Here is an 18,994-nt window from a genome sequence, read left to right as displayed (position 1 = left end):
GGGTTCTAGGACCCGCTGGGCCGGAGCCGCCTGCACCCGCCCGAGGCCGCACCGCTCCCGCCCCGCCCGCGCTGCTCGCGCCAGGCCAACCCCATCCGCCCTCAGCGCCCTCAGGGAAACCGATGTCCTTCCCGACAGCGTCCGCGCTGGTGCTCCCGGGGGTCCCCGCGGCCTCTCCCGGCGCCTCCTACCTGAATGCACTCGGGTCGGCTCGGCGGCGCCAGCTCCAGCTCCTCGGACGACGGAGCCCGGGACGCGGCCGGGGAGGGGCAGGCGCTAGGACCCGGCGGGGGGCGGGGGGCGGGGAGGCGGGGCCGCGAGCGGAAGTGGAAGGAGCTCTCCTGGCTACCGAGGAAGGCAGAGTTTACCCGAGCTCCCCCAGCCGAAGGTGGCGAGAAGCATCTTGCCGGGTCTCAGTGGGTGCGAGTGGCAGGGGACGTCGGGCAGGTCCCGGTGTGACCCGGCTATCGCGAGCCTGGGGCCAGCTCATCCAGGACTGGAGGGTGGGAGGACAGAGAGGCCATGCTCAGGATCTGTACTCCCGAACCCCGCCTGTATTCCATAACATTTCCTTTAACAGCGAGGAGTGAATGAATCGACTCCCATCTGCCTTGAGCTTTTCAGGGAGCCCCACGAAAAGTGTCGCCAAATTACTCAGGTCAGGGCTGCAGAACCCTTTTTCCCCTCGTCTGTGTCCAATCAATATGCACCGGAACGATTTTCGCTGCCCCTGCCGGAAGTGTGGCTGAGGGGGCGGGTTACGACGCAGCGCTCTGACCTACGGGGGCGGGGTCAGTGCCGCGTTTGAGCTAATGCTCGCCGATTGCCGGAAGTGTGTCTGTGTGGAACGGCACTTGGAGGCGGGACAGGATATGTTCCCGAAGGCGGAGGTTTCGCGGGGAAGCTTTTGCGGCCAGGACACTTCCTGTTTCCTAGTAACAATAGGAAGTGTCCGCGGACCCGAGGCTAGACTCTTGGTTCGTGCCAGCTGCGCCCACTTTCCTTTACCTCCTTCCTTTCCCTCCTCCTCCTTTCCCCCTTTCTCTCCCCTCTCACTTCCCAGGAGCCCTGGCAGAGTGTGGTGTGTGGAAGCGCGAGAGTCCCCGTACAGCCACCCCTTGGGGCGCGCGGCTGCAGTTAGGGTGAGGGTCCCATTGCGCAGGCGCGCTCCCGTTCGCGGTCCCCAACGGACGCACCCGCGGCGGGAGCGAGAAAGGGCCACCGTGTGAGGTAGGGGTCCTAAGAGTCAATTGGCAGAGATGAGTAAGGCGAAAGGACCTCGCTGGTGCTTAATTAGGAGAGGGGATTCTTGAGCGAAAGGGCTTTGTGAGGTGAGAAATCACAGAGCAGGTTCAAAAAGGGGATTTAGAGTCGGAGATAGGAGTTTCTTGGGATCCCATGGGAGTGAGGAATCATAGTGAGAGAAGGCCAAGGTGGTATAGGCATGGGGAGCAACTATGGAGAGACAAGGGCTTTGGAAAGAAGATTGCCAGAGTCATTGAGTTTGCTCTTGTGTAAACTTGTGTTGTGAGGATTCAGTGACACAATGCGTAAGCTCTGGACAGTGGTGGATAGTATCGCTGTTAGCATGCTTTGTTGTCATCATCAGTGTTTGAGAGGAGGTAGAAGAAAAATGAGAAGAGATAGTAAGGATGGGAGGAATGGGAAAGGAATAGGTAGGGGGTGCAGACCAACCAAAACTGGGATGGAATTTCCAAGATGGAATATAGTTTGGGTTTAGGGGAAGAAGGTGAAAGAAATGGTCAAGAGACTCTTGGAAAGAAGACCTTCTGGTCCTGAAAGCAATAGGGGAGGGGAACAAGCCACCTCATTCTCTGAAGAAAGCCTTTTAAGCCCTCAGCTATCAACTGGAGAAAGAGGCTGCTTTTTTAGTACTGTAGGCTACTCTTTTTAGCCAAGGCATCAAGGAGTGAGGAGGACTGGACTTTTATAATTGAAGGTTCTAAAAAAGGTTCAGATTTCCTTTAAGAGGTCACAGAAGATAGGTTTGGTTTGTTTCAAAATTACAGAGCATAGAGTTAGGTACCGTAAGGGTTTTTGGATTTGGTCTAAAGAGCAAGATAATTGACCTATGACTAGAGGTACGTTGTATTCCTCTAGACTTGAGCCTGAGCTAGGCCTAGAAGAGTTTCCATATTTGTGGAACTTGTGTGCAAGGAGGCCTTGAATGATGATGCTTCAAGATTAGAACCAGTGGGAAGCAGGTTTGTAGGCATGGATGCTTGGGGAAACTTTCTGACCTCTGGTGAACTTGTTGCTGATAGAACCAAGAGACAAAGTTGGTTCAGGCCTGCCTTCTGACCATTGCCTCCTCTTCCTAGGCCTTGGCCCCTCCACCAGAGAAAGATGCTGCTGCCACCTGCCTGCTCTTCCTGAACCTCCAGGCTTCTGTCACACTGCCCCATGGAGGACGTTCCCACCTCACTCAGCTGCTCTGACTGTCAGCGCCACTTTCCTAGCCTCCCCGAACTATCACGGCACCGTGAATTACTCCACCCATCTTCCAGTCAGGACAGTGAGGAGGCTGACAGCATCCCTCGACCCTACCGCTGTCAGCAGTGTGGGCGGGGCTACCGTCACCCAGGGAGCCTGGTCAACCACCGCCGGACCCACGAGACTGGCCTTTTTCCCTGTACCACCTGTGGTAAGGACTTCACCAATCCCATGGCCCTCAAGAGCCACATGAGAACTCATGTTCCTGAGGGACGCCGAAGGCGCAGGCCGCCCCGCCCAAAGGAAGCCGCGCCACACCTCCAGGGTGAGATGGTGTCCACTGATTCCTGGGGCCAGAGGCTTGGCCCTGTGGAAGGCTGGGAAAACCAGAAAAAGCATCCTGAAGAGACATCTGGCTGTGAGTCTGGGCCTGATCCCGCAGCAGCCCTGGGCACTTGGGAAGATCCCACTACCAGACAAAGAGAAGGCTGGGAAAACCAGCCAAATCCTGAGGACGGTGCAGAGGACTGGGGACCCACCACCAACTCTGCCAAAGCACCACCGCTCCCCACCCCAGCCAGCAGCCTCCTTAGCAATTTGGAACAGTATTTGGCTGAGTCAGTAGTGAATTTCACGGGGAGCCAGGAGCCCACCCAGTCCCCTCCTGCTGAGGAGGAACGGCGGTACAAGTGTAGTCAGTGTGGCAAGACCTACAAGCATGCTGGGAGCCTCACCAATCACCGCCAGAGCCACACCCTGGGCGTCTACCCTTGTGCCATCTGCTTCAAGGAGTTCTCTAACCTCATGGCTCTGAAGAACCATTCCCGACTCCATGCCCAATATCGGCCTTACCAGTGTCCTCGTTGCCCCCGCGCCTTCCGCCTTCCCCGAGAGCTGCTGGAACACCAGCAATCCCATGAGGGGGAGAGGCAGGAACAGCCGTGGGAAGAGAAAGGGATGCCTACCACCAATGGGCACATAGACAAGAGTAGCCGGGACCAGCTCCCTAGTACACAGATGCTGAACGGCTCTGGGGATCTCAGCACCTCTGGGGAGCTGGAGGACAGTGGCCTGGAGGAGTATCGACCTTTTCGCTGTGGGGACTGTGGCCGTACCTACCGCCATGCTGGGAGCCTCATCAACCATCGCAAGAGCCACCAAACAGGTGTGTACCCCTGCTCCATTTGTTCCAAGCAGCTGTTCAATGCAGCTGCCCTCAAAAACCATGTGCGGGCTCATCACCGACCCCGGCAAGGAGCTGGGGAGGATGGGCAACTATCAGTGCTGTCAGCACCTCTACCTTTGGCTGAGAGCACCCCCAAAGAGAAAGCATGCCCCACCACCTCCCTGGACCACCGCCCCTATAAGTGCAATGAGTGTGGTCGGGCTTACCGCCACCGGGGCAGCCTGGTAAACCACCGCCACAGCCATCGAACAGGAGAATATCAGTGCTCACTCTGTCCCCGCAAGTACCCCAATCTTATGGCCCTGCGCAACCATGTGCGGGTACATTGCAAAGCAGCTCGCCGCAGTGCAGGCCCAGGAACTGAGCGTCCCCCTACCCACCTCAAAGTGGAGCTTCCACCTGACCCGCCGGGAGTAGAAGCAGCCCCACAAATCGATCTGGAGCATGGGTGCAAACATGAAGAGGAAACCACTGAGATCCCCCCAGCCGCAGACAGGACAGCACCACAGATACGTAATGTGTGTGGGCTGCTCTTTGATGACCCCAAGAGCCTTGAACATCATGGCCAGACCCATGGGGAAGGGGAAAACCACAAGACAGAGACCAGGGTGTCACCTCCTCGGACATTTGCCTGCCGAGACTGTGGCAAGAGCTACCGTCACTCAGGCAGTCTTATCAACCACAGACAGACCCACCAGACAGGAGACTTCAGTTGTGGGACCTGCGCCAAGCACTTCCACACCATGGCAGCCATGAAGAACCACTTGCGACGCCACAGTCGACGGCGGAGCAGGCGGCACCGGAGGCGAACTGGCAACGTGGGTGGTGGGGGAGAAGCCAAACTCCCATCAGGCAGGAGCTGGGCCCAGAAATCAGTGGAAGATAATGAGGGCCTGGATTGTCCCCAAGACCCTGCCGGGCAAAGTCCTGTTGTAACTGAAGACACCTTGGAGAGTGATGGGGACTGTTTGCAGGCCAGATTCAAAAGGGACAAATGTGGGCTCGAGAGCGGTGAGGCATGTTTCCAGGGTGATAAAGAAAGCAGAAGCACTGAGGAAGGACTGGAAAGAAAAGAGGCCTGTTTCCTTGACAACTTGGACCTCCCAGGCCATGAGGAAGGTGATGGGACTCGCTTCTGTGATGGCCTCACTGGGGTGGATGAAGACCAGAAACCAGCCTCTGGTCAGCCCAGCTTCTCTTCCCCCTCAGGCGAAGCTGTCCCTAGTTGGCAGGCTGAGGTCTCCCATACGTGTGCTGACTGTGGGCATTCTTTCCCCCATGCCACTGGCCTCCTGAGCCACAGACCCTGCCACCCACCTGGCATCTATCAATGTTCCCTCTGCCCAAAGGAGTTTGACTCCCTGCCTGCTCTGCGTAACCACTTCCAGAACCACAGGCCCGGGGAGGCAGCCTCAGCACAGCCTTTCCTCTGTTGCCTCTGCGGCATGATCTTCCCTGGGCGGGCGGGCTACAGGCTTCACCGGCGCCAGGCCCATGACTCCTGCGGCATGACTGAGGGCTCTGATGAGGAGGGGGACGAGGAAGGAGCAGCTGGGGCAGCCTCCACTGGTAGCCCCCCACTGCAGCTCTCGGAAGCAGAGCTGCTGAATCAGCTGCAGCGGGAAGTGGAGGCGCTGGATGGAGCGGGTTATGGGCACATCTGTGGCTGCTGCGGTCAAACCTATGATGACCTGGGGAGCCTGGAACGTCACCACCAAAGTCAGAGTTCTGGGAACACCACCGACAAGGCTCCCATCCAGATGGGAGAGTCAGGTAATGCCACGGGGATGGCTGCAGATGGTGTCTCTGAGGGCACAGCGATCTCTCTCTCTGGGGCGGGTGGAGAAACAAAGTCTGGCGAGGGAATAGGCACCACAGCTGCAGACAGTTTGTGCATGCAGGGTGGGGAATGTTCTCTGGAGGCCCAGCCCCGCCCCTTCCGCTGCAACCAGTGCGGCAAGACCTATCGCCACGGGGGCAGCCTGGTGAACCACCGCAAGATCCACCAGACCGGAGACTTCATCTGCCCTGTCTGCTCCCGCTGCTACCCCAACCTGGCTGCCTACCGTAATCACCTGCGAAACCACCCGCGCTGCAAAGGCTCTGAGCCCCAGGTGGGGCCCATCCCAGAGGCAGGAGGCAACAGTGAGTCCCAGAACATGGCATCAGAGGAGCTGGGGCAGGAAGTGGGGAAGCTCCAGGAAGAAGTTAAGTTGGAGCCCCTGGAGGAGGTGGCAGGGGTGAAAGAAGAGGCGTGGGAGGAGACCACTGTGAAGGGGGAGGAGGTGGAACCGAGGTTGGAGACTGCAGAGAAAGGCTGCCAGACCGAGGCCAGCTCTGAGCGGCCCTTCAGCTGCGAGGTGTGTGGCCGGTCGTACAAGCATGCCGGCAGCCTCATCAATCACCGGCAGAGCCACCAGACTGGGCACTTTGGCTGCCAGGCCTGCTCCAAAGGCTTCTCAAACCTCATGTCCCTTAAGAACCACCGGCGCATCCATGCAGATCCCCGACGTTTCCGCTGTGAGTGTGGGAAGGCCTTCCGCCTGCGGAAACAGCTGGCTAGCCACCAGCGGGTCCACGGTGAGCGGAGTGCCGCTGGGGGCACCCGAAAACTGCCTCGGGAAGATCGGCCCTTCCGCTGTGGGCAGTGTGGGCGGACCTACCGCCATGCTGGCAGCCTCCTGAACCACCGACGCAGCCATGAGACGGGCCAGTACAGCTGTCCCACCTGCCCTAAGACCTATTCCAACCGCATGGCCCTGAAGGACCACCAGAGGCTGCACTCGGAGAGCCGGCGGTGGCGCGCAGGGAGATCCCGGCGGGCAGCTGTGCGCTGTGCCCTCTGTGGCCGGGGCTTTCCTGGCCGGGGATCCCTGGAGCGGCACCTGCGAGAGCATGAGGAGGCCAGAAGTGGTCATGAGAGCCCAAGTGGCACCCAGGGCAGTGAGGAGAAACTGGCTGATGACCAGGGACTAGAGGACAGATTGGGGGGTGTTGAGTCAGTACCCCAGCTGGAGGATGGAGCAGCGAGGCCAGGGGAGCAGAGTCAGAGCCTGGTTGGGGCGGCTGGTTCAGAAGCCACAGAGCCGATGTCCTGGGGCACGGGGAAAGCAGATGGGTGGCGAGGAGACAGGGGAGCAGTGAATCATGATGAAGATTGGGTTCTTCGGGGTCATGTGCTGACCAAGCCAGAAGATGAGTCAGGGGACAGTGTCCCCAGGAGCCCCTGCCACTTTGCCGACAGCCAGCCCAACGGACCTCGTCTGAGTCACATGGACAGCTGGGACAGTGGAGACAACAGCCCTCAGCTCCAGCCAGAGAGCCACCTCTTTTCTTGCAGCCATTGTGGCAAGGCCTGCCAATCAGAAGGCCTCTTGAACCACCACAGCACCCACAAGACAGACCGCCACTATTGCCTGCTCTGCTCCAAGGAGTTCTTGAGTCCTGTGGCCACCAAGAGCCACAGTCACAATCACATAGCTGCCGAGACCTTAGCCTGCCCTGACTGCGGCAGGGCCTTTCAGTCCCACCATGAACTAACAGACCACCTGCAGACTCATGCTAAGGGCCTCAATCAGGTGCCACACCAGATAGAGGCCAGACATCCCAAAGCTGGGACTGTGGAGGATAACATGGCTCTCCCTGGCCCAGGGAATGCCCAGGACGTCCCAACAGAACGCCCCAGGACCCCAGGAGAGAATGCCAGGAGAGCTAATGGAGGGCAAGAAGTCAAGTCCACAGTGGCTGAAGAGGAGCGGCCCTTCCGCTGTGCCCAGTGTGGGCGTTCCTACCGTCATGCCGGTAGCCTGCTGAACCACCAGAAGGCCCATACCACTGGACTCTATCCCTGCTCCCTCTGCCCCAAACTTCTACCCAACCTACTGTCCCTTAAGAACCATGGCAGGACCCACACGGACCCAAAGCGCCATCGCTGCAGCATCTGTGGCAAGGCCTTCCGGACAGCCGCCCGCCTGGAGGGTCACGGGCGAGTCCATGCACCCCGGGAGGGGCCCTTCACCTGCCCCCATTGTCCCCGCCACTTCCGTCGCCGAATCAGCTTCCTGCAGCACCAGCAGCAGCACCAGGAGGAATGGACAGTGGCCAGATCTGGTACGGGGGCATGAGTGGGCTTGGGCAGAGGATTGAGGGGCCCTGAGGAGGCGGGTCCACGGTGGAGGGCACAATCTGGCCCCGAGGCAGGTGGCAGTGCAGGGTGAGGGTCGTGAGGGTCGCGTGGGTTCTGAGAGGCGGCTGGCACTTGGATGTGGAGTGGGAAAACCAGTTTGTGAATGCTGCCTTTTGAGCATCTGAGACGAACCCCCCTAGTCAGGTACATAGTGGGACAGGGTGGGGTAGTCATGGGCAGAGGTGGAGGCAGGTGTCAGCTGCTCAGCTGGGCCAAGATCAAAGAGGAGTGGTCTTGTTTTTGTGGGGAGGTCACGGGGTTCCATCTCGCTGCTCCGTCTGGAAACCCTGCTGATCAGCCACTGAACGCTTCCCAGAGAAAAAGATGGCCTAGGTTCTTCCCGGGAGTAGGCAGGGAGCCAGGGAATGCAGAGTGGGTGTGGGAGGCACCCTCAGACTAAGGCTGCAGAGCTGATTTGTCCAGGGAAACTGGGTCACGGGTTGGCACCCAGCGCCCGTCCCTCTTCCCCGCGTCCTCTTTCAGTCCTCGCCTGTTCGCGTGGATGCTAGACCTTTGGTCCTGCCCTACCAGCGTGGCCCTCTCCTCCTCTTTAACCATCTCTTCCCTCTCTGCTGTCGATCTCCTTTTTAGTGCCCAACTAAACCGCCTTTCCACCTGCATACCCCTCCCCGCCAGCACACCTTTAACCAGAGGACTGAGTCACGGATAATTGTTTCTTTGAAGCCAGGCCTTGCTGTAGCAACAACAGTCATTAGCCCCTATCTCCCATCTATCAGAAAGTCACCTCCACCCCACCCTGTTGGAGGAGGAGGCTGCAGAATTGGGGGACAGCTTGTCCCCTCAGCAGGCCCTGGGCTCACAGTCTCCACCTCCTCTAGAGACTTGTGGCCTTTGTGCAGGGACAAAGTGCCATTGTGCCATTTAGTGGCACCAAGGGTGGGTGCCCTGAGTTGGCATGCTCTTGACCGGAGACAGCCAGGGGAAAGGGAGGTTCCCGAGAGGGCTATAGAGATGACTTTCAGGATAGAAGATTTCTTGTGACCTCAAGGGAATGAGTAAGGAGCAAGTTAGCCGGGACTGGGAACATAAATTGGGTGTCCTGATTTCTCATACAAGCCTCTGGGACCACGGGCAGGGAGGGGAATGGCCTGTAGGGCTGGGGAGGGGTATAAGCTGTGTGGGGTTTGCCCCCTCAGTGACCTCCTCTCTCTCTCCCTAGGAGCCCCAAAGGCATCAGCGGCGGGCAGAGGGGATTTGTCACTGCCCCCTCCACCCACCCCCACGACCCCACTCATGGACCCTTCACCCCAGTGGCCTGCAGACCTCAGCTTCTCCCTCTGAACTTCAAGTCTCCAAAGATCAGAATACGGGGTGGGGTGGGGGGTTGCAGGGAAAGGCTTGATCTCCATGTTTTGCTCAGGAGTAGTTTGGGCACCCCCATCTCTTTTCTCCTCTCTCCTGAGAAGAGGACCCAGATCTGGCTTCTTTCCCAAGGAGGGCTGAGGGGTTGGTTCCTCGGGACCTTGAAGGTGCTCCTTCCCGCAGCCTGTCACCATGTTCTTCCCTATGACTGGCCCTGCAAGAAACCTGGTGCCAGGCTCTGCCAGGCGCTGGGCCCGCTCACCAGCCAGCTTTGGACACCAGAGAGAGGCAGATTCCAGAGAGCCACAGGTGGGAAGGTGGCCTGTGGAAGGGGAGCCTTTTGCTACAATTTGTAACTTATTTTCTAAAGTCTATTTTGTAACAATTTATTTAAGTTTTAAAAAAAGGAAAACTGCCCCCTCCCCTCCAAAAAAAGAAATTTTCAAAGTATGGGCCTGGTGTGGTTGTATCTCAGGGGATGAAAAATTAGGGAAGCCCGGGACGCCTGCGTCAGAAAGAAGAGCTGGGTGTGGGGCGCACCCCCAGACGACATCCTGTCCTGCAGGGTGGGGAGTGGGGGCGGCTGCTGCTCAGAGCAGGCTGTTGGGCCTGTTCCAGTGCCTGGAACCGTGTGGGTGGGGGTGCTGGGAGAGAGGCAGGGCAGTGAAGCGGGATTGCTTCCCGTGTCCGCAGCATCCCAGCATTGCCAGTCAACAGCCCGCTGGTTGGCCTGTCAGGAAGAGGGAGGGTGGGGTTAGCCGCATCCTGATCACTTTTCTCCCTCCCTCCAAAAAGGAAGGAGATACTGCTTAGTCTCCACGACAGGTGGAAAAGCTGTGATTTGGGAGAGATGGAGAGGTCTGCCCCAAGTCACACAGAGGGATCAGCACCTGACTTTGAATCCCAGGGGTCTGCCCTCTGCCCCACCCATGCAGGGGAGGTAGAAGTGGGGAAGAACAGATCTTGCCCTAGCATGAGAGAAGGGACCTGGAAGTACTGACAGGGGGTCCAGGGCCACATACTCGTGTTGGCAGGGCAGCTTCCCATCTCGGCCTCTGCCTCCGGCTCCGGCTCCTCAGAGAAGTAGACCTGCCAATCCAGACTGCTGATCCAGCTCTCGTAGGGGGCGAGTGCCGTGAAGACTGCAGGCCGGCCTGGACCCTGGCAGGCATCTCCGAAGCTGTGTAGCCCAGCCAGGAACCACGTGCCTCTCACCTCGTGCACCAGTGGTGCCCCAGACAGACCCTGTTGGGGGTCAGGTGACACTGGGTGACTTCCTCTTCCCCTTGGGCAGTTGTGGGGGAAAAGAAGGAGCCTGGTGCTGGGCTGTGGCTCTGGCTGGTTGGAGCCAGTTAGCAGAAAGGCCTAGCTCCAGGCCTAGAGGCTAAGCCTGGCAGAGGGGGCTTTCATAGGTTGTAGGGTAAAGGGGGGAAGATTGAGGGATTGGGCTCACCTCACAGTGGGGAGGCTCACCCACGACACTGGTACACACCATCCCTGGCAGAATGGGGATGCTGCTGTTCCCAAGGCCTGTGTGAAGCCTGCTGCAGGCCTTGGGCCCCAAGAGGGTCACAGGCACTGTCTGCGGGGACCTAGTGCCTGTAGAGCAAATGAAAAAACCCAGCTGCCCAGCAGCCTCACCTGGATGGCCAGTGGCCCTTGGCCCTGTTCTACTTACCTGCTCCTTGGCGGGCCAGCCCCAGGACCCAGCCACGTTCCCCATCAGGCAGCTGGTGGTCAGCGTAAGGCAGGCAAAGGGGTCTTAAGTTGGGGCCCAGTGTCACGGGCTGGGCCAGGAGCACGAGGGCCATGTCGTAGCCCCCCTCTGGGTGAGTGTAAGCTCCATGGAGGATGAGTTGCTTCAGGCTTCGCTCCTCTGCTCCGGCCCCTAGCCCTACACTCCATTCCTCTGGCGTCTGGCGCCTGTGCAGAGGCAGCGTTGACAGCACTGAGTGGCAGGGCTGCCAGCAGGGGCGGGGGCGCAAAGTTGAAGGGCATAGGGCTCACCCGATGAAGCAGTGGGCCGCAGTCAGCACTACCTCCTCTGACACCAGGACTCCGCCACAGGCCAGCTTTCCCTGATATTTCAGCCTGGCATCCCAGGGCCATGGGGAGGGGACTCCGGTCTGGGGACCCCCTCCCTTCAGAGATCCGCAGGCTGAAACAGATTACATCATCTGGCTTTCTTGTGCTCACTGCCTCCAGGCCCTATACTGAGCACTTCCTGCACACTATCAAATCCTCACAATATCCTTTTAGGTTGAATTTTGTTATGCTCATTCTCGAAGGTAACCAAAGTTCCAAAGAAGTTAAGTGACTTTCTAACTCTGTAGCCACAGGCAAGCAAAAGGCTTGGGGTTCAAAAGCCTTTAATCCTGATGGTCCACCTCATGGGAGTGGCGCGGCGCTTTCTTACCCCACCCCACATCTGCACCCCTCCAGGCCTGGACTGGTTTCAGAATTCCTGGCTCACTAGTCTTCTCTTACCATCAGGATATAGCTTCTATCTCAGGAATTATTTATATTTTTTGAAGATTTATTGATTTATGCATACAAGAACTGGGGTACAGGCAAGAGGTATGTAGGGGGTGAGAGGATTCACCAGAGACAGAGTGGGGAGCAGAACAGGCAGAATGACTGAAATACACTGCTGAGGGGAGCAGCGGGGAGACAGGAGAGGTCTGCTGCGCCATGTGGGTCAGCTCCCTGGCTGGGGATCAAACTCGTGTGGATAGCTTCATAGTGCTGTCTTAACCCCTTGCGCCACCAAGGAGGCCCCGCCAGGAATTATTTTGCATGCAATTTTTGTGTTAGTCACTTAATGCCAGAATCCTGAGGGGGTGCCCTAACCTGTCCAATCTGATTCCCTGCTTAGAAACTTTCAGATGACCTCAGAAACCTTCACGTTCTCAGAGGTTCCACTGCTTACCTACATCCCAAACCTATAAGTTCCAAAGCATCTATGCTTCTCAGCCCTATGTGGACCTGTCCCCATTGTGGGGCCTAATAAGAACCTGGGAGATCCCACCAGCTGCTCGCTCCTGGTAGCATGTGGCCGCCCTGTAGTGATTCTGTATTCTGAGCTGATGTTTAACTCCGTCGTCTGCAAACTGCCCAGATGTCTCCTGGGTGTCCCCACATAACTCCCTCTCAACCTCCCTGCTCCTCCTCATACCTACACAGCTGTCCTCATCACTGATCTCCTGGGTCTTTGGGTTCTGGGCCAGGAAAGCTGCCCCCTCAGCTCGAGCCTGCAGCCAGGAGCTGTGAGCAGCTGTGTCAGTCAGCAGCACTGGAGTGTCTTCCTGGGCACAGCTCGATGCAAAGCTGATGATTCCAGCTTGAACCCAGTGTCCACTGGGCTCTCGGCACAGCACTGGGCCTCCGGAGTCTCCCTGGAGCCAGGCAACAAAGTTCGTCCGGGACAGATACCTGACCCCCAGCCCGAGGACACCTTCTACATGCAACCCTCCCACTTGTTCCTGTGGACCGAGCACCCAGTCTAAGGTTAGATCCCCTCCCCTTGTGTTCCTGACCCCTTGTCCCCCTCAGACCTGACAGGGCCCCTGCACCCCCGGCTGGGCACCCCCACACAGCATCCCAGGCCGAGCTGGGCTGGCCAGCAGCCGCTGGTGCAGCCGATTGTAGAGACAGTTACACGTGGGGCGGCTGATTAGATGAAGGCGCAGGTTCCGAAGGGTCCCGGGAGCTGGCAAAAGAGAGGGGGGCAAGGGAGCAGGAGACTGGGAGCAGGGACAGTTGAGCCATTGAAGCTGTGTGACCTTAGGCAAGCAGAGTACCTCTCTGGGCTTCAGTCTGAAAGCACTTACCATCATTGGTGTCCTGACCCCAGCCAGTGGCCCAGCAAGCAGTCCCAAAGGGGAAGTGATGGGCGGGTTGGGGCAAGCAGAGGGGCATGTGGGCTGCAGGGCGGGCCAGCCGTAGCAGGGCCAGGTCTGAGCCCTGGCTATAGTGATTGTAGGCCCTGGGCAGCTGCAGAGCTGTCACCCCCACCTCCTCAGCTCCTGGACTCAGCCCTTCACGCTGCAGCGAACCCAGGACAACTGACCAGGATTTCAGTTCTGTCATCGCCGCCCTGGAGGGGCAGGTACAAATTACAGGCATTGAGTGCAAGGGCAGGCAGTGACACTGGGAGGCTGCATAGGGTAGGGGAAAGATGGACAAATATCAGCCATGACTTTATGCAAGGGTCTTCCTTTCAACCTCAGTTTTTCATTTGTAAAGCTTCCATTGATAATATGTATTTGGCATGTGGCATATTTTGAATAAATGGTACTTTGTTTTTATAGGGGCAGGTATCAGTCTAGTGGGATTTGGGGAGAAGACACCCATCCTAAAGCCAGAAACCCAGTCATGACTCACTTTTCAAAGCAGTGGGCAGCAGTGAGGACCCAGGTATCTGCCACCAGGGAGCCGCTACAGATGTGGACCCCCTGCCTCCTCACACTGGCCTGCCATGGCCACTCACCAGGCACCGTGATGCCTTCTTGGGGCTCAGGGGGGCCAGGGCCACGCTGCCCACAAGCTGTGGGGAGAGGTGGGTCAGGCTGACAGCAGTCCTCTGCCTTGCCATCAGAACGCTCTGAAGGCAAGGCAGAGGCAACTGAGACCCAAGTAGCAAAGCCCAGGTGCCACGACCCCAGAGCTTACCGTGCTGAGCTGCTTGAACACCTGGGAAGAGAGAGAGAAGGGACTTGGGGAGAGCCTTACCTCCAGCTCCAGCCCAGTGTTGGTGGAGGGACTGGGTCAGACGGATAGGCCCTGTGTCTCTGGCTATGACTCTGTGGCTACCTCATCAGCCCCTCCCAGAATGAAAATATTTATGAGGTCCAGAAGCAGCTTTTATTGGAACCTATTCAGCGTGTACACTCTAATTAATTTTCCCTCAGCTGTGCTCAGCACTCCTGTGCCTGATGAGCAGGGCCCAGGATTCAGCTTGGGACCAGGCCAGTCCTCCTCCTGGCTTTAGAACCCCCAACTTATGCCCCCACTGTTGAGTCAGAGAGGCAGACTGTAGATGTGGAGTCCATTTTGTTTACTTGTGCCTCAGCCATGAGGCCTAAGAGCAAGGATTAGGAGCCCACACCTCAGCCAAGTGGGGGAGGGCTCCAAGAGATTGAAACCCACCTCATCCCTGTTCTAACAACTCAGATTCCCCACCCTTCCAGAAACCTCCATACTCCCAAAAGTTCCCTTGCCGCACCTCTTCTCCATCACAGGCACACAAACATACCTATTAAAAATCAAAGCCAGGAGCAATGGAGACAGAGATGGGCCACAGGGCCCCAGAGCTTGCCTGAGGTCATTTGAAGTAGAAAGGCGGAAGGTACAGACTAGCAGAATGACAGTCCCTGCAGGTACAGACTGTAATCCAGCCCCAGAAAATCACATCCCTCTAGATGCAGGCAGCCACATACACCTCCCCACACACGCATTCAGTTACATCGCTACAGGTAAACTGTCACCCCAGAGGGGGGGTGCAGGGACTGCAGGGCAGAGGGTGGGCCCTGGACCCCCACCACCCGCTCCCACCTTGGCTTACCCTCTATGAAGACCACCAGGCCTATGATGAGTAGCCCTGGTCCCCAGCTCTGCTCCATGCTGCTCCAGGCCACTCTGCTGTCTGTGCCTCCTCAAAGGATGTCTGGGTCTCCTTCGCCCCGCCCCTGCCCCGCCCCCCACTGACAAGGCGTCAGGTGTCATCGCTTTTCTTGGGCTGGAAAGGAGCCAGCAGTTCCCAGCTCTGGGACTGTAGCTGTGTGACCCTGGGCTAGTCACCACCCCTCTGGGCCTCAGCGGAAGCCAACTGCCTGGGTTCAAATCCCACTTCTCTTCTTAATTAAGTGGTCTTGGACAGTTATAGCCTGTCTGTGCCTTGTCTGAAAAGCTCAGGGCTGTGGAAGGTGAAAGTGTGTTTAGGGGGGAGCGTAGCAGGGGAACGTGCTCCTGGCGTAGACACTACCTCCGGGAACTGTGCCGGCACGGTGAGCAGGCCCTCCTCGTTGTTGCTTTCCATTCCAGCTTCCCGCTTCACCCAGGCCCAGGTGGGTTTCATGTACCTTCTCCCATCTCGCTTCAGAGGCAGCAAGTACAGGGAGGGGTGGGGCTCTGCTACTTGCTGGGACACCCCAATCTCAACACCTTCCTGGGTCAGCCGCTTCCCGGGAAACAGGGTTTACGGTGGTGTCCACCTTTCTCGCAGGTATTGACCGACTCTCAATCAGGAAGGAGGAACACTGAGTCCTTTCTTTACTCTGGACTTGTAACTTAGGCCAAGCCCAGACTCTTCAGGAACCCTGACCCCAACCTGGCTAGGGTTGAGAGCGTAAACATCAGGGCCAGATGTCCCAAGTGGATTCGAATCCTGAGCGCTCCCTAACTCCTTCCCCAGCACTGGCTGCTGACCCTAGGAAGTTACTTAGCCTTTCTGTACCTCGGTTTCCTTATCAAGTAGGGATAATAACTATCTACCTCATACAATTGTTATAAGGATTAAATGAGTCAACATGTCATGTTCTTAAACAGTGCTTGGCATGCAGGTGAGTGCTTAGTACATATTAGGAAAAACAAAACAAAAATGCTCACACCTGTTGCTTGCCCTCCAGGGCTGCCAAGATTGGCTTGGGGTAGTAGAGAAAGCAGTGAAGGGGTTAAGGTTGGACTCCAGGAAGAACTTCCCAGCAAGCAGGCACAGAATCAGAAGGGCAACTTGCCCTTGCAATGCATGCTTAGACCTGCCTGGAGAGGAGGTCTGCCTCTGTGGGCAGCAAGGACAAGCTCCCAGCCTGTTTTCCTGGGGGTGGGGGCTGATGGCACCCAGGTCGTGCTGACTCCACATGCTAGAGAAGGAACTAACCACCCTCACCAGACAGGCCCTCCACTTTCTGACTCATATCCTTCCAGCCTCAAAGGAGGTCAAAAACCCAACGCTAGGGTCTCTGACACAGAGATGGCTCAGACTTGGCCAATTTATTTAAATAATTTTATTGCTTCCCTTTTTGGGCAATCGCAGGCGCTTTGAAGACCAGCCCCTGGGGACAGAGTCAAAGGCACTAGGGTGAAGGAATGAGCACGGCACGTTTGGTCCATTGTCCTGTGTGGGAATATGGTGGGGGCTGGTTGCAAAGTCTTCTATGGACCCAGACATGGCCCCCTTGGGCAAAGCTCACATGCCAAAGCAGAACAAATATAGTCAGCCTGGCTTGGGGTAAAGGTTCAGTGTCCCTTGACCTTGCCCTGCAGTTTCTGGATCTCCCGGAAGCTAAGTACCATCAGCCCCACGTTGATGGCATAGGTAGTGATGCAGACGATGCAGAAATCATAGAGCACAAAAAACAGGATCCAGGCCAGGTAGACAGAACCAGCGAGAGACACCAGGGAACTCAGCACTAGCAGGACAGCTGCCCAGCGGCTCCGCAGACAACCTGCAAGACAGAAAAGTGTCAGGCATGGGCTTTGGGGTCCAGCCACCTCAAGGACATTGCCACGACTTCCTGGTGCCATCCAGATAACAGGGACAGCTGGGGAAGTTCCTCCCAACAAGACCTTAGTTCTTCTATCTGTTCCATGATCCCTGGAACCCAAATAGTGAATTTTCCTGTTGACTGCCACGTGAGATGAAAGACAAGTAATCCTTAGATTCCTCCCACCTCTGAGTCCCAAAAAATTGGGGTCCTAGGAAGTCTCTGATAGAACCTAAACCTGAACTACTGTTAATTTCTGCTCCCAAGGTGCTTAGTGATGAGCAGCTGCCTGTCAGTTGTCTGGGTCAGCAGCATTGCAAAGGGATGGGCCTGGACTGGCCTGGGGGTCTATTGTGAAGGTGTGGGCCACTTACCTAACAACAACTGTAGTGTGTAGAAGATGCAACCGAATACACTGTTGGATTGATTGAGGACACTGTCCTGGCCCAGCACATGCTCCACAAGCCCAAAGCCACTGCCCCACCTGAGGGAGGAGAGGGTGAGGTTAGGAATGTCAACCCAGTGCCTTGGTCCCTGTCCTGTAGGGGTAATCTGCAAAAAACCACCTGGGCTGTGTTTCCCCTTCTTTTCCTTCCCCACCCCCACCTGAGTCCAAGGGTTGACATCCCAGCACTCCCTTTGGCCACGTCAGGATTCCACCTCACCACCCCCATCCTTCCCTGTCCCAGACGAGGCCTGGCCATGAGCTCCTCTTTTTCATCCCAGACTTTCAATTACTTTTTTTTTTAATACTAAGAATAATTTTTTAAACATTTATTTATCTGTGCATACAAGAGGTGGGGTACAGACCAGAGGTGTGGGGATAAGAGGATTCACCAGAGACAGAGTGGGGAGCAGAACAGGCAGATCTACTGAAATACACTGCTGAGGGGAGCAGCGGGGAGACAGGAGAGGTCTGTTTCGCCATGTAGGCCACCTCTCTGGCCCGGGAGCCAACTCGTGCTGCAGTGGCTGCGGATTGCTTGACAGTGTTGAGACTTAACTCCCTGCGCCACCAGGGAGGCCCCCCTCAATAACTTAAATTGGCAAGGTGGTATAATGGTTGACCTTATTTTACAGTTACCAGAGACTGAAAATTCGGGGTAGAATCTGCCCTGGACTCTTAAATCCTGGCTCCATCTATATATTCGGTCATTCTGCTAACTCCTGGCCCTCAAAGCCGGACTTGGGCACCGTCATCAGTCCCCCTCCAAGCCAATCCACCTCCTCCTCCGGCATGGTCACCGTTATTCCTGGGCATCCCGATCCACATGCTACTCCCCAGAATAACTCCACTCCCAGCACTATTTGCACACATACCACCATCACCCTGCCGCACACGCCCACCTCTGACACCCGATTCGCGTGCAACGCCTCCTCGAGCAGCCCGGCCCCCATGCTCCTCACCCCGGCCACCCCGATCAGAATCATCGGGGAGCCTGACCGCCATTGCAGCGCTCCCGCAAACTGCCCTGTCCCACAAGCCTTCCACGCTCGAGCGCACCTCGAAGAGAAGACGCGCGAACAGCTGATGGCTGTGCCGACGTCGCAGAGCGCGCGGTAATCCCGGTTGCGGGCGCGCTCCGCCTTCACGTGCAGCGCGTAGAGAGAAAGCACTACGCCGGCAAGGCACAGCGCCAGCCGCGCCCAGCCCGGGCTCCGCCAGGTAGAACCCATGTCTCCGGGTCCCGCCGGGGCACCTACCCTTAGCGAAGCAGCCACGGGGCAGGGGCGGGGCAGTGTATGGTCACGCCCGCCCCCTTCCCCCTGATTGGGCGGTTGGCCTGTCAGCTCTCGTGTTCCCTGATTCAATTGGTTGTTGTGAAGATTTAGTAGGCTGCTGGAGAGGTAGGAAAACAGCGAGGAATGCTGGGACTGGAAAACCTCGTTTGGGGGTGTAGGTATTCGCGGACCCGGCGACCTGCGAGGCATGATGGGAGTTGGAGTCTGGTGAGCAGCAGAGCCTCAGGGGAAATGAAGTCTCCGGAGCCAAAAAAAATCGTGTTTTGCGTAACGTGGAGCGCTTACTCAGTGCCGAGCCTCGTTCTAACCATGGAACATCCAGGACCTAGAGACAGCGGGATCCTGGAATCCAGGTCATGCTGCCGTTCCCCTGAAATGATTATTTCAGCTATCGTGAAGACTAACCTCCCATCCTCCCTGGTACTGGACCATTCCTTCCTACCTCCCCAGCACCTCCCCAGCACCTCCTGCTGGCCCCTCTTTCTGCCCTTCCCCCTTTTCCTTCCTCTCTCTTACCCTCTCCATTTCTCCTGTAGGCTCAGGGGCTATCCCTGTATCTATGTAGACGCTCTGTAGGCGCTAGTTTGGGCTCCCTCACAGCATGGCAGCTTCCAGGCT

General features: G+C 57.2%; 3 protein-coding genes across 6 annotated transcripts; 1 reads left to right on the top strand and 2 right to left on the bottom strand.

Moving 5' to 3' along the window:
- Positions 1–2,421: 2,421 nt before the first annotated feature.
- ZNF646 (zinc finger protein 646) lies at positions 2,422–9,274 on the top strand (the record flags this gene model as incomplete). 2 transcript variants are annotated; one of them, XM_084251048.1, is made up of 2 exons in its annotated part: positions 2,422–7,750; positions 9,007–9,274. In XM_084251048.1, 2 exons carry the CDS (start codon positions 2,425–2,427, stop codon positions 9,126–9,128), a joined length of 5,448 nt encoding a protein of 1,815 aa, XP_084107174.1. In that variant the 3' UTR covers positions 9,129–9,274. The 2 variants fall into 2 exon arrangements, with proteins under 2 accessions (XP_084107174.1, XP_084107173.1); XM_084251047.1 differs by having other exon boundaries at positions 2,425–7,759.
- A 385-nt stretch (positions 9,275–9,659) lies between these two features.
- On the bottom strand, positions 9,660–14,770 carry PRSS53 (serine protease 53; the record flags this gene model as incomplete). The annotated part of the gene is made up of 11 exons (XM_084250190.1): positions 9,660–9,934; positions 10,172–10,394; positions 10,603–10,748; positions 10,828–11,072; positions 11,157–11,307; positions 12,325–12,544; positions 12,704–12,858; positions 12,980–13,245; positions 13,533–13,695; positions 13,821–13,841; positions 14,713–14,770. 11 exons carry the CDS (start codon positions 14,768–14,770, stop codon positions 9,660–9,662), a joined length of 1,923 nt encoding a protein of 640 aa, XP_084106316.1.
- A 1,615-nt stretch (positions 14,771–16,385) lies between these two features.
- On the bottom strand, positions 16,386–18,310 carry VKORC1 (vitamin K epoxide reductase complex subunit 1; the record flags this gene model as incomplete). 3 transcript variants are annotated; one of them, XM_084250368.1, is made up of 3 exons in its annotated part: positions 16,386–16,663; positions 17,008–17,117; positions 18,138–18,310. In XM_084250368.1, the coding sequence occupies 3 exons, from the start codon at positions 18,308–18,310 to the stop codon at positions 16,386–16,388; spliced, it is 561 nt and encodes a 186-aa protein (XP_084106494.1). The 3 variants fall into 3 exon arrangements, with proteins under 3 accessions (XP_084106494.1, XP_084106495.1, XP_084106496.1); XM_084250369.1 differs by having other exon boundaries at positions 16,386–16,594; XM_084250370.1 differs by lacking the exon at positions 17,008–17,117 and having other exon boundaries at positions 16,489–16,594.
- Between the last annotated feature and the right edge of the window lie 684 nt (positions 18,311–18,994).

The sequence above is a fragment of the Talpa europaea genome, assembly GCF_964194135.1.
Source record: "Talpa europaea genome assembly, chromosome: 12".
In the NCBI taxonomy this organism is placed as follows: domain Eukaryota; kingdom Metazoa; phylum Chordata; class Mammalia; order Eulipotyphla; family Talpidae; genus Talpa; species Talpa europaea.
The sequence above is the reverse complement of the archived record's forward strand: the minus strand, read 5'-3'. Positions and strand labels throughout refer to the sequence as shown.